The sequence below is a fragment of the Oryctolagus cuniculus genome, chromosome 4, assembly GCF_964237555.1.
Source record: "Oryctolagus cuniculus chromosome 4, mOryCun1.1, whole genome shotgun sequence".
Classification (NCBI taxonomy): domain Eukaryota; kingdom Metazoa; phylum Chordata; class Mammalia; order Lagomorpha; family Leporidae; genus Oryctolagus; species Oryctolagus cuniculus.
Window position 1 is genome coordinate 151,364,091 of NC_091435.1, and position 14,994 is coordinate 151,379,084.

General features: G+C 40.0%; 1 protein-coding gene across 10 annotated transcripts in view; it reads right to left on the reverse strand.

The window, feature by feature from the left end:
• Positions 1-14,994, reverse strand: part of ANKRD28 (ankyrin repeat domain 28) — a 185,182-nt gene that overhangs the window by 72,497 nt on the left and 97,691 nt on the right. For all 10 annotated transcript variants that reach the window (XR_011388213.1, XM_008266038.4, XM_008266039.4 and 7 more), the window contains one exon: positions 9,088-9,166. Coding sequence is in view for 7 of the 10 variants with exons in the window: in XM_008266038.4 (XP_008264260.2) it covers positions 9,088-9,166 (79 nt within the window). In the remaining 3 variants the exon portion in view is untranslated. The remainder of the gene's footprint in view (positions 1-9,087; positions 9,167-14,994) is intronic.

The window sequence follows — 14,994 nt, forward strand, 5'->3', positions numbered from 1 at the left end:
CTACTAATGTGCCTGGGAAAGCAGCAGAAGATGGTCTGAGTGCCTGGGCCCCTGCCATCCACGTAGGAGATTAGGATGGAGTTCCAGGCTCCTGACTTTGGCCTGGCCCGGCCCGGCCCTAGCTGTTGTAGCCATCCGGAAATTGAACCAGTAGATACAAGATCTCTCTCTGTCTGTCTCCCTCTGTAACACTGCCTGTCAAATAAACAAATCTTATAAAAAATTTTTTAAAATTTATTTAATTTTATTTGAAGAAGAAGAGGGACAGGGAATGGGAGTGGGGTATCTTCCATCTGCTGTGTCACTATCAAATGCCTCTAACAGCCAGAGTGAAGTCAATGCCTGAAACTGTATCAGGGTCTCCCATGTGGGTACATGGAACCCAACTACTTCAGCTCTCTGAACCACCAGGAAGTGCATTAGCAGGAAGGTGGACAGGAAACGAAAAGGCACTAGAACTCAGCACCCCTGTGTGGGAGGTGGACCTTCCAAGTGGCAACTTAATCACTGTGTTAAATAACTGCCCCTGGCTTGTTGTTTTGATTCTAAAGACATTCATCTTCAGGAGGATCAGCACAATGGTGTTTCAGACCTAACTCATAATCTTTCCCAGAAGATTGTAACTGATTAACACAAATTAAATCATGAGTTTCTTTTCATAGCACCAATCAAATGTTTTAATTCCTTGGAAAATAAAGGTCAACTATATGAGAAATGGTTAGGCCATCTTTGAGGGTACCAATGAAACAAATATTTCTCCTGTCCACACTGGCTGATTAATGTGTAGGTCACATATTAACAGAAAAATATGACACAGCAATGGATATTCTAAGAACAGGAGCTGGCTGTGTTCCCGTAAAATGAGAAACAGCCCAAGGGCCATGAACATAGCGGTACTTCAGATGGTTTAGACTTCCAGGGCCCACTGCTGTATACTTTCGAAAGACAGAGACTTCTGCTCCACACACAGCACCCCGGTTAACTCTATATTCACATACACATCAAACTACAAAAGTCATTCTAGTACTGCAAGGAAGATTACTTCCTTTACTACTTTCTAGTCATTAAAACAGGAAAGAACATAAAAAAGCAGTCACATCCCAACTGCTGAAGTCAGGTTACTGATAGGCCACGGCGGTAGAGAATACTGCCAAGAAACTTGAGACAATCAAGATACCAATTTAAAGATGTCATGACTGCTGCAAAAACAATACTTGCAGTAAACCTCATATGTGCCATGAGTACATTTCATGAATTCCAAAACAGTTATATCCAACTGTACAATCAATATTTTCTTTATTAGACTTCTCTTCCCTCCATTAATTCGTGCACGTTGTCTAAATTTTCTTATAAGACAAATAAGTTGTCAGGGCCTACACTCACACACAAATAACTGAATTTGAACTCATCTTTTCAGGGTATACTGTGTTCTGATTTCTGGTATTAAATGCTGTAACTAACAAGCAAATACTAACTGCAAGATTAGCTAAATAGTTTGTATATATGATATCACAGCTAGGTTTTACAGAAAACTCCAGCTAACTTTCTCCTACCCACCTCTTCATTTAATAAATCACTCTTGAAATAATAGTTTTTTAAAAATAAAATGTTGAGATTTCCAGAATTAAGTGAATATTGAGCTTATCTGGAGAAAAGCAATGTAAGTAACTAGAAAACAAAAGCAAGGCCTCTTGATTTAATTAAGTTGGACTAGTTTGGGCTCTAGACAGTAATGGAGCTGAAGCAAGGGTTGGTCTTATGAAGAGACCTTGTGGGTGAGTGGCAGGAGCCAAAGAAAGACCTGTTTCCTAACAGTAATTCTTCTTTCCAAAAAAAAAAGGGGGGAGGGCGGGGGGAGCAGTGCTGTGGTGCAGTAGGCTAAGCCTCCACCTGCAGCACTGGCATCCCATATGGGTACCAGTTCATGTCCCAGCTGCTCCTCTTCTGATCCAGCTCTCTGCTTATGGCCTGGGAAAGCAGTGGAAGACAGCCTAAGTGCTTGGGTCCCCACGCCCATGTGGAAAACCAGGAAGAAGCACCTGGCTTCAGACTGACCCAGCTCCGGCCATTGTGGCCATTTGGGGAGCGAACCAGCAGATGGAAGACCTTTCTCTCTGTCTTTCCCTCTCTGTAACTTTACTTCTCAAAGAAATTAAGAAATAAATTTAAAAAGATGTATTTGAAAGGCAAAGTGAGAGATAGAGAGATTGATGAATCTTCCATCTCCTGGTTCACTCCCAAATGGCCACAACAGTTGGGGATGGGTCATGCCAAAGTCAGCAGCCAAAAACTGAAGGAACCAGAGCCATCATCCACTGTTTTTGCAGGCATGTTAGCAGAGAGCTGTATTGGAGGCAACTAACCTGGACCTCGAACTGGTTTGTATACACCCCACAAGTGATAGCTTTTTTTTAAAGATATTTATTTTTTGAAAGTTAGAGGTACAGTGGTGGGGGTGGGAGGGTGGGGCAGATCTTCCATCCGCTGATTTACTCCCCAAATGATCGCCATAGCTAAGACTGAGCCAAGCCAAAACCAGCAGCCAGGAACTCCATCCAGGTCTCCCACTGTGGGTGAAAGGTGCTCAAGCACTTGGGTCATCTTCTGCTGCTTTTCCCAGGCCATGAGCAGGGAGCTGGATGGGAAGGAGTAGCTGGGATGTGAACCAGTGCTTGTATGGGATTCCAGTGTTATAGGCAGTGGCTTTACCTACTACGCCACAACACCGACACCCCAAGTGGTAGCTTAATCCACTGTGTCACACTACTCACTGCCTAACAGTAATTAAGTAACCAGGAGATTCTTCACCTTGTTAATTGTAATCCTTGAATGTGTGCCTGGGACTGAGGGATGAGAATGGGTCCCAGGTTTAAACAATACAGGGTGCTCTTTACAAAGTGAAATCTACATCAGCAGCTTCTATCAGGAATTTTCCATTTGACTCCAACTCTCATCATGCAAAATAATGGCTCAGGAGCTTTCTTTCTAATGTAACCAGTCACCAAGTTCGGTCAATTCTTTGGTTTCTGAACAACTACCTGTAAAATAAGAAATTGTGCTAAATGATCCTTATGATCCATTTCCAGCGATAACAATATTCTCTTACTATGAAACATTCAGAAAATTATTTTACACTTACCAAATACCTTGTCAAATTGTCGGAATGTGTGCATTCTCCTAAAATTCATAAGTTGAAATCCTAACCTCACCAGTGATTGTATTAGGAGATGGGTCCTTAGGAGCTCTTTAGGTCATGGGCCTTCATAAATTGTTAGTATTTTACAAAAGAGGCCTTTGGTGGGCTTTCAGCCTGGTGGTTCCATACCCAGCTTCTGACTCCAGATTCCTGCTAATGCAGGCTTTGGAAGTGGCAATGATGGCTCAAGTAATAGGGTTCCTGCCACCCACACAGGAGACCTGGACACAGTTCCTAGGATATGTATTTGAGGAGTGAGCCAGGGGATGGGAGCTCTGCTTCTCAAAAAAACTAATAATAAAGCTGGGAGTGGGGGTAGAGGGAGAGACCAAGAGAACTCCCTCCCTCAACCATTCTGACATGTGAGGTTATAGTGGAAAGACTGCTCTCTATGAGCAAGGAAGTGGGCTCTCATCAGATACCAGACAGGAAGATAGGAATTCCCAGACTCCAGAACCACGAGAAAGGAATTTGTTTATAAGCCGCCCAGTTTATAGCATTCTGTTGTAGCAGAACAAAAGGACTAAGACTCCTTGCTATACTTTAACATTAACTATATGAGGAAGTATCCTTATAATCTATACTAGGGGTCTTCAAATTATGGCTGCCAGTTGCTTAATTTGTAAAGTTTAACTGTAATCAGCTATCCCTATTCATTTAAGTATAAACTATATAGCTTCTAGACTACAACAGAGCTGAGTCATTGCAGAATGGCCTGTAAATACTATATGGCCTTTTATTTCAACTTCTGATCTAGGCCAAGCACTTGTTGATAGGTACTATTAAAAGTTATTTTTATTTTCATTATTATAAATTGCTTCATTAATCCTTTACCAAACTTTTATTTGCAGAGAGAACTGTCTTCTTTTCTGTTATAAGTCAAAGAAGAGATGGTACAGACCCAGTGAGCTGGGGCGGGTGCCAAATGCTTCCATCTCTCTTCCCAAACTGGAAATAACACTTTGTTTTGGCTGCCTAACAAAAGCAGTGGCAAAAGTTTCAGATTCTGTTTTCAGGTTGGGAATGGGATGAACAAAAACCAACTGCACTTTCACTTTGCCACTCACAGTACTGAAAAAAAGAAGCTTCTGCATTACTCTCTGAGACAGTGTTGCGGACATCAGCTATTGTGCGCTTAATTGTGTCTCCCCAAACTCGCTCCCAAATTCCTATGCTGAAGCCTTTATCCTTGGAACCTCAGAAAGTGACCCTACATGGAGACAGTCTTCACAGACCTCACCAAATTAAAGTGAGAACATCAGGGTAGATCCTAACCTAATCTGACCGCTGTCCTTGTAAGAAGAGACTTGGACACACACATGTGAAAAGACCAAGGCAAGAGGTCTAGAACAGATCCTTTCTCCAAGGCCTTCCAAAGGAACCAGTCCCGCCAACACATTTATCTTGCACTTCCTGCCTCCAGAACTGTGAGTGATACAGGAAGTTTCTGGTGTTTAAGTCACTTAGTTTGTGGTATAGATAGTCATGGCTTGTTTAATGAAGAGGATATGTTCTAAGAAATGTGTTGTTATATGATTTGTCATTGTGTGAACACAGAGTGTAATTACAGAGACCTGGATCGCACAGCTTACTACACACCAGGGCTGTATGATGTGTATGTATATAGATACACATCTATGGCATAGCCAATTACTCCTAGAACCATGATGAACAAACTACAAGAGGTTAAGTTGAACACAAGAGAAAATAACACAATCAAGATACAGTAAGACACCTCGTGTGATGTATGAGGTTGCTGGCAGGATAACATAGTATACTATTTTATGGTAAACATTTTTAAAATAAATATAGTATAAATAAGAACAAAAAGTGGAACAATCAAGACACAAACCAGTGCCCACTTGGGATGATGGTGTTACAGGCAGCAGCTTTACCTGCTACGACACAATGCCAGTTCATTTACTTCTTTACTTGGATAACAGATCAGCTAGTTTTAATTCTAATTTATAACACAACTTCTTAAATTTATTATAAGCTTGGGGCTGACACTGTGGTGTAGCAGGTCAAGTTGCCACCTGTCGTGCCAGCATCCCATATGGGTGCTGGTTTGAGACCGGGCTGTTCCATTTCCAATCCAGCTCTCTGCTATGGCCTGGGAAAGCAGTGGAAGATGGCCCAAGTCCTTGGGCGCCTGCACCCATGTGGGAGACTCGGAAGAAGCTCCTGGTGCCTGGTTTCAGATCAGCGCAGCTCTGGCCGATGCGGACAATTGGGGAGTGAACCAGCAGATGGAAGACCTCTCTTTCTCTCTCTCTGTGTAACTCTGTGTCTCTCCTCTCTCTGTATAACTCTGACTTTCAAATAAATAAAAGAATCTTTAAAGAAATATAAGGCTGCTATGACATACCCAGAATCTAATTTGGGCCTCAGCAGCCATGGCTTCCAAATCAGGTTTAGGTAGACCCCGTAAAGCATCTCTACAGAACCTTATATTTACTGACGATAGTCAGTCCTACCCCTGCACTTGAGGTTTTGCTTTCTGTGGTTTTAATTACCTGAGGTAACTATGGTCCAAAAATATTAATGGAATATTCCAGAAGTGACATTTCCTAAGTACACCATTCTGAGTAGCCTGATGGAACTCTCACACTATCCCATTTGGCCACGAATCACACCTTTGTCCAGTGCTTGCATTCAAGAAAACCGTATTTCACTTAGAAATGGCCCCAAAGCACAAGAGCAGCAGTGCTGGAAATTCAAATACTCCAAAGAAAAGTCATTACGTGCTTCCTTTAGTGAAAAGGTGAACTTTCATGATTTAATAAGAAAAAAAATCATACACTGTGGTTGCTTAGTCTATAGTAAATTTTTATTGTTAACCTCTTACTCTAATTTATAAATCAGACTTCATCATGGGTGCATATGCTTAGGAGAAAAACAGTATATATAAGGTTTGGTATAATCTGAAGTTTCAGGCATTCCCTGATCATTGTACTGTCAGAATATTACTCTTCTGAAATTTATTCTGAATTAAAATTTGGATATGGTTAACCTTTACTAATTTGTAATTATGGAAATCTATTTCAGGACTTAGTTTATACTTGTTGACATCTCAGATGTGCAACATATGCTCTATTCTAATCAACTTTCAACATTAAGAGTTAATGGAGGGACCAGGGCTGTGGTGCAGTGGGTTAAAGCCCTGGCCTGAAGCACCGGCAGCCCATATGGGTGCCAGTTCTAGTCCCAGCTGCTCCTCTTCCGATCCAGCTCTCTGCTATGGGAAAGCAATGGAAGATGGCCCAAGTCCTGGGGCTCCTGCACCCTGTGGGAGACCAGGAGGAAGCCCCTGGCTCCTGGCTTCGGATCGGCTCAGCTCTGGCAGTTGCAGCTAACTGGGGAGTGAACCAGCAGATGGAAGACCTCTTTCACTCTCTCTGCCTCTCCTTCTCTCTCTGTGTAACTCTTTCAAATAAATTAAGCAAAATTTTTTTCAAAAAGAAAAAAAAGTCAATGGAAACTTTAAATCAATATATGAACAAATATCCACCAAACGAAGACTCTTTCTGGTTCAGATTTCAGAATCTCTTCTGCTTTCTTTCTCGATTATTTAAAGGGGTATTTTTATGGATGTCCATGGTAATGGTAGTTATCATCTACAGTGTCAACTTTAACTGTCAGGTACACACCCCTTTACTACCTATCCTTTTTCTTATGACAGCTATGCTATCTAATGAGCCTTTATTATTTGCTAAGCTTCTGGGGGGCCCTTCTCTGTACTTACATAAACCTTCACAACTGTTTCTTGGCTCTAGAATTTGTTAAATAAGAATACACTTGCTCCATTTATAGAGCATATAAAGTCTACTCTCCTCCGTGATTACAGGAATATGCTCTTTTCCATTTTTCCCTTACAAGCAAGTCTTTTGATCACTTCAGGATGTGACTAGATTTCAAAATTGGCAGAGGAGAATTTATAAGGAAGCACACCTTAAAGTCACAAAAAAGGCAATTTCTGACATCATGGAACTTGTCAGGACCAAAAATGTTGAGGAAAGAAAAGAGAAGGGTTTATAACAGCTACAACTTTGAGTACCATATGCCAGGTGCTTTTCCAGACATCCAGATTGCAACATTTCATTCATTTCTTTAGGTCTCTAAAATTTATATTTACTCCCACTTTTCAAATGAGGACACTGAGGCGCAGATACTGAGTAAATCCCCAACAATTACAGGGGTGTTACGAGGAAGAGCCAGGATTTGCATTCAAATCTGTGTTGCCAAAGTACCACCGCTCTTCACACTAACTGTTGCGATGCTCCTGGCAACCCAGAGCCTGGTTCCTTTCTTTACTTTCTCATTCGTGAGTAAAACTCAGGCTCTAGTTTACTAGAAACCTAGCCTTGAACTTCACTTCAACTCACATTATTCTAAATCCAAAGAAGTTTTTATTTTTCTTAAATGGGAACCTGAGTGGTAAGTCTGAGGAGAAACACAATCTAGAGAATTTCAGCAGCATCCACAGGAAAGCAATCATCTGCTTCCTTTCTCTTTTCACTTACCTGAGCCCTTCAACCCTACACAACTGTCCCATATCTCCATCTCACCTCTCCTCACTTCCACTAAAGAACAAGGACACTGAGACCAAAACGGAAACAAACTTCTGAAAAACAGAGAGCCAGAACCACAGATCCAATCAGCAAGCGCATCAGGCCCCTGCGTGCTGTACCTGCGTACTCAACAACCACAGACTGAATTTATCTCAACTAAAAAGAAATGGGATTTTTTTCCTTAAACTCCTTTCCTGTTCTTATCTCTAATAAATTTCCATTGAAACCTATTGAGCTAGCATTCATAGAGAATGGACATCTTTAAGCAAGTGCATTAGAGGTAAATTTATTCATAAAGAAGCAATATTAGCTGAGCCCATCTTTAACCATATTTCATTCCATCACATAATCAAACTCATGTTATAAAAATCAAATTTTAAAAACTTTTTATGAATTTGTAATGGAAAAACTTTATGTGAACTACTATTTAGTGGGAACTTCATGCAAAATTTTTCTCAGCCCTCCACGCAAAATTTCAAAGCAAGGACATTTTTTCAATGTTTGCAATACGACATTTTAGGCTCAAAACAACTAAATCAACTATATTCATCATTTCCCAATAAATATCATGGCAACAATATGGCTATGTAACAAAATATTTCCAAGCACTGACTTCCTATTTTAGGACTGCAGGTAGTTTGAACCGCAAGAAGAGCTATTTTTCTCTAAGAGATAGTTCAGCACAGCTACATATAATAAAGACTTGAACAGTTTAAAAGAAATAAAAAAGTAAAGTACAACTTTATTACGAAGGGTTTTACAGGTCCTCAAATGGAATTATGTAAAGCTATATAAGATAGGAATCTTGCTGGCACAGGCTTCAAAACATATCTACAACCAGACAACTGCCACCCGCCTCCACTGCTATACATGGTATGAGGCACTGCCGCCCTCCCGTGCAGAGCTGCAGCCATCTCTCAGTCACTGTGTGTTCAGGAAGGCCCACTCCAGGTACCCCATGTACAACTAAAGAGCACTTACCATACTTCCTTTATCTTGTCCTACCTTTACATTCTTCCATAGCATTCATCATCATTTAATATAGAATAAAATCTATTCATGTTTATTGGCTATTTTTTCTTATCTGAAAATAAACTCTGCAAGGCAGCCATTTTTGTTTTTTCATGTACTCTAATTGGCACTCAGAATAATCAGAACAGGGTACACGCACAATATTTATAGAATAAATGAATAAGTAAATTTCAGCTTTTCAACAAAGACCAAGAACCAGATCATGCACTAAATAGTCAATTATGTTTTGGAAACATTAATTATGACAAAAATATTTATAATGTGTTCTTATTAGAGAGGTCACCATACCAGATAAAATGAGCAGTTCAATGATTTCTGCATCTCCAAGATAGGCAGCAGCATGCAGTGGGGTTCTCTTTTCACTGTCCTGTAATAAGCAGGGAAGGCAGAACTTAAGCTTTAAAATAAGGTTAATTTTCACATTGTATAAATGAAGAAAAATCATTATTAACTACAAACACTACCTGCACAGCTTTACTCTAATCTTTGAATCTTATTAATTAAATAAAAGGTATTTCCCTGTAGGAAGAAGCAAAGTCTTAAAAAAAACCCTTTGTTTTTAAAATACTAGCATAAAGTACAGCAAAGAATAAACACAAAGCTCTAACATGACCAAGAAATAGCTTCTTATACTTTATGTGCATACAGATCCTGTTGCTGATACCCACTGACAAATCTCTTTTACTTGATATTCTTTTATTTTCACCAATGTATTTACACAGCTTAGAAATATTGATTGACCTTATTAAATAAAACAAATCTTAAGAAATCAAAAGATTCACTTATCAAAATATTTCCACAGGAAAACCCAGTCACAAAGAGAAAACATCTCTGGGGAATTAAAATTATCCTTTAAAGCTATCTTACGATTTTTCTTTAAGTTGTTGTCAGTATTAATTTCAACCTCAAAGAATACTGATTCTGTTTTAGTATAAAAAGTACATATTCCTCCAGGAGGAGAAGCTACATTTAATGCATTGCTTCATGGACCTCTTCCTTGAAAATAGTGCTCTCCAGTTAGGGAAGCAAGATCTTAGGGTAAGGCCACATTCAGGGATTTTTATTTTAGGATTTATTGATTTTGTTTGAAAGGCAGAGTTAGAGGAGAGAGGAGGGGAGGGGCGGTGAGGGGATGGGAGGAGAGGGGAGGGGAGGAGAGGAGAGGGAGAGAGAGTATTTCATCTTTGAATTCACTCCCCAAACGGCCACAACAGCCAGGGCTAGGTCAAGCCAAAGCCTGGAACTCCACCTGGGTCCCCCATGTGCATGGCAGGGGCCAGTACTTGAGTCATCTTCTGCTGCTTTCCAAGGTGCATTAGCAGAGAGTGGGACTGGAAGTGGAGCGGCCGGGACACGAACTGGCATCTCATGTGGCAGCCTAACCTAAGCCGCAATGCTGGCCCCATATTCAGGGATTTTTAATTGATGCTTTCCCGCTCCCTCCAAAACACACACACACAAATTTTAAAACAGTGTTGCTGAATTGGCTGCATTTGCCAAGATTCAGAAGAACTTATTTTGAAACTCAAATCCAGTATCTTTGATGAAGGTGAAAGGTTAGTAGTTTTCTGCTGTGTTCTCCCTTTTGTCCACAGGAATCAAGTTTTAGCTGGTCATTTAGCATGGAGAGAGAGAGTATATTCCTAGCCTCCCTTACAGCTGTGTTACTTAATGTGGTAGTAGAAGTTACTAGGTACAGCTTCCAGATCATCTTCAACACAAAAGACCACTACTCCAGAGCTGGGATAATCTTCTTCCATTTTGCAAGGCTGGAAGGCAGATAGAAACCTGAACCACAACTGACCATGCAGATGTGGGCCAGTATCTTAAGACTGTTAAACAACAAGATCCTAAATGATCCTCACCAGCTTGAAATACTGACTTTCAGACAATGAAGAGAAATAATTTATTTAAAATTGATATTTTCAATTGCCCTGTGTATTTTGATATTTTTATTTAGAAGTTTTGTTTGCTTTCTGATATTAGGTGTAAGTTACTCTGTGTTTTATATAATATCCTTTTACCCCTTATTAATATTTTACAGCAGTATTTTTTGTAATGTGAGGCTGCAAAATTTTTCCCTTTTGTTATTCTGTATGTGAAAGATTACAACATAAAGCTACTCTGCCATTTGAGTGCTCAGAACTGAACGTTTCTGTAGACCTTGTGGCATTTGTCTCTCTAGTGTGATACATAAAGGTGCAATTAACAGATTTATTATTCTAATTAAGTGTGCTTTCACACATCAGCAGTATAAAAGCTAATATATTATATGGTCTTGCAACAGTTTTAAGCCTCTGCATAATTAATAATAAAAATGCATGATTTCTTTTCTAATAGACTTCTAAAATTATAATTTTAGGGTTAACTTTGTACAGTTGACTTTTTGACATAGCAAGGCCAAATAACTTTCAGAATATTTTTTCTTCTGTGTAAATAAAAAGGACATTTTTCACATATAAGTGGGCTAACCAGTATTTTCAAAAGAATTTATCACCGTGCAACAAGCACTAGCTTGTCTTTAATTATGGCAAGTTCCTTATTGGTGTATGTGAAATTAGCAAAAACTGCAGTGTAACACAACTGAATGATTCTCCCCCACAAACACTCTATCACCCAGGTTAACTTAACAGTTCTATTAACATCGAGGTTGATAAAATACTATTGATAAAAAAGGATTACGAAAAACACCCAAAATTATTTGGCATGTCCATCTTACATGCTACATCTCCTACAAAAAAACTAAATATTTAAACAGTGGAGAATTGAAAAGTTAACCTTACTGCTGATGTATGTATGATCTAGTACACAGATGTCATTTTATTTTCAAAGCACTACAGTGAAATATATAAATAAAAAAAAATTTTAGTCCAGCGCCGCGGCTCACTTGGCTAATCCTCCACCTGCGGCACTGGCACCCTGGGTTCTAGTCCCGGTCAGGGCCCCAGATTCTGTCCCAGTTGCTCCTCTTCCAGTCCAGCTCTCTGCTGTGGCCCAGGAAGGCAGTGGAGGATGGCCCAAGTGCTTGGGCCCTGCACCCACATGGGAGACCAGGAAGAAGCACCTGGTTTTGGATCAGCGCAGTGCGCCCACCGTAGTGGCCATTTGGGAGGTGAACCAAAGGAAGAAAGACCTTTCTCTCACTGTTTAACTCTGCCTGTCAAAAAAAAATTTTTTTTGGCTGGTGCCGCGGCTCACTAGGCTAATCCTCTGCCTGCGGCGCTGGCACCCCGGGGTTCTAGTCTCTGTTGGGGCGCCGGTTCTGTCCCGGTTGCTCCTCTTCCAATCCAGCTCTCTGCTGTGGCCCAGGAGGGCAGTGGAGGATGACCCAGGTCCTTGGGCCCTGCACCCGCATGGGAGACCAGGAGGAAGGACCTGGCTCCTGGCTTCGGATCGGTGCTGCACACTGGCCGCAACGCACCGGCCGTAGCAGCCACTTGGGGGGTGAACCAATGGAAAAAGGAAGACCTTTCTTTCTGTCTCTCTCTAACTCTGCCTGTCAAAAAAAATTTTTTTTTAATTTTAGATACTTTATTTCAGGATCCTCTACCCATATTAGAATACAGTTACCATTTCCAAAATTTAAAAAAATATATATGACAAATTCAGGGCTGGTGTTGCAGTGCAGTGGGTTAAGCCGCCACTTGCAATGCCACTAGCATCCCCTATCAGAGAACCAGTTCCTATCCCAGCTGCACTGCTTCCCATCCTGCTTCTTGCTAATGCGCCTGGGAAGGCTGCAGATGATGGTTTATCTGCTACCCACGTGGGAGACTAGGATGCAGTTCCAGGCTCCTAGCTTTGGCCTGCCGCAGCCATCTGGAAAGTGAATCAGTGGAAGGAAGATCTCTCTAGCTCGCTCTCTGCCTTTCTGTCTCTCCCCTCCACCTACTCGGCCTCCCTCCTTCCCTCTCTGTTCTCCCCATCACTCAGCTTTTCAAATAAATAAATCACTTTTTAAAAATGAAAATTTTATTTCACTTTAAAATAATTTTTTGGTTTAGGAAAGTCAATTACTCTAAGAAAGAATGGTTGGGAACACTAAGAATATACTGGGAAAAAAACTATAAAATCAAAAACCCATGCTAGGCAAAAGAAGGGTTATATATCTATAGAGAATCTAAAAAAGGCTTAGCTATAGTATATAGAGATATTATAAAGATATATGTAACTTAAAATTGTGGTCTCTTTGTATATTTCTTCTTATAATTTTAATCATAACTCTAAATTATAATTAAATTATAAAGTATAACTATAAATTATAATTATAATTTAATTGTAATTATAAGTTATAATTTAATTTTAATTATAATTATGTTATTATAATTTAATTTTAATTTTAATTGTGATACTGTTTTTGTCCTTACAAAAAGTACTCAAAAGAGGGTGATATAGGGCTATGGATGTCAAACTACTTATTAGTAAGCTGATGGCTTCCGTCTCTCAAACCATGATTTAAAAAAAAAAAAGTGGTCTTGTGGAAATTAAAGATTTATTTATTTGAAAGGCAGAATCACAGAGAGGCAGAGGCAGAGAGAGAGAGAGAGAGAGGTCTTCCATCTGCTGGTTCACTCCCCAGATGGCTACAATAGCCAGAGCTGGGCCAATCTGAAGTCAGGATCCAGGAGCTTCTTCCAGGTCTCCAGCATGGGTGCAGGGACCAAGGACTTCGGCCACCTTCTACTGCTTTCCCAGGCCATAGCAGAGAGCTGGATCGGAAGTAGAGTAGCCGGGACTCGAACTGGCGCCCATATGGGATGCTGGTACTGCAGGCGGCGGCTTTACCTGCTACGCCACAGCGCAGGCCCCAAGAGAGCACTTTTTTTATTTTAATTTTAATATATACTGCCAAGTAATAGAATGCTCTACATCTTGCTAACACTAAAATATCTGGATTTATTCAAATATGGGTCCTATTTTAATCATTTGCTAAAAAGGACTCTGTGTCTAGACTTTTCAGTTTTACTCTTAACAGTTTTAAATATGATCAGATATAACCAAACTGAGGACTGTATCTAGTGAACATAGTTTATCATGTTCAGATAGCACAGGGACAAGGAAAATGAGTCATTTGTATATGAGAGATGTCTGTAATTCTGTGACTCAATACTTCGAACACTATTAATGTGTTAGATGACTCATATGATCATGCTTTTTCCTCTCTATAAATCAAGTTAAAAAAAAAGGGGGGAACTGGCTAATTTTAGAAGAAAATTTATGTGTCATATTTTATTTTACTACAGTTAAATGCTGGAAACTAGGCAATAAGATTCCCTTCAGAAAAATCTATAAAAATGAAAAAAATGAGTATTTCCTTATACACAGCAATACACTTCAAGGAATTTTTTTTAAAGATGAAGATAGGGCTGGCGCTGTGGCATAGTTGGCTAAGCCTCCACCTGCGGCACTAGCATCCCATATGGGCGCTGGCTGCTCCTCTCCTGATCTGGCTCCCTGCTATGGCCTGGTAAGCAGAAGAGGTTAGCCCAAGCGCTTGGGCCCCTGCACCCACATGGGTGACCCAGAGGAAGCTCTTGGCTCCTGGCTTCGGATCGGCCCAACTCTGGCTGTTGCAGCCATTTAGGGAGTGAACCCATGGATGGAGGACCTTTTTCTTAGTCTCTCCCTCTCTCTGTAACGCTCTCTCTCAAATAAATTTTTAAAAAAAATCTTAAAAAAAAAAAAGATGTAAATAGTTACTAAAATGTGCAGATACAATGAATAAGTATATTTATTGGATGATTACAGAAAGCAAAATGCTGGAAACAATTTAAATGCCCAGGAAAGAGTTACCTAAAGTTATGTAAGACAGGAGCTTTTAATCAACCTTTATTTAACTGACATATCTAAACCAATATTCTTGATTTTCTGAGTCAAATAATGAGGACTCTGGCACATCAAGTATTTTAAACCAGTAATGTACCGCTAATAAGCCCACACATCTTTGCTTTAATAATGGGGTTATGTTTACTAAGGGTAAAGTGTGTTTAGTACCACAACTGTTCATGTTAATTATATCTGTGATTCTAATGACATGATTCATTTAAATAGTGTTTATACTGATGAAATAGGAATGAAAAAAAGCAAGTTGTTTCTGTGATCACTGAATTGAATACCACAGACTCAGTAAAGGTAAGCTATCTCCCAAGAAGGTGCTACTGAATTGGCTGTAGCTGAGACACAAAAAACATTAAA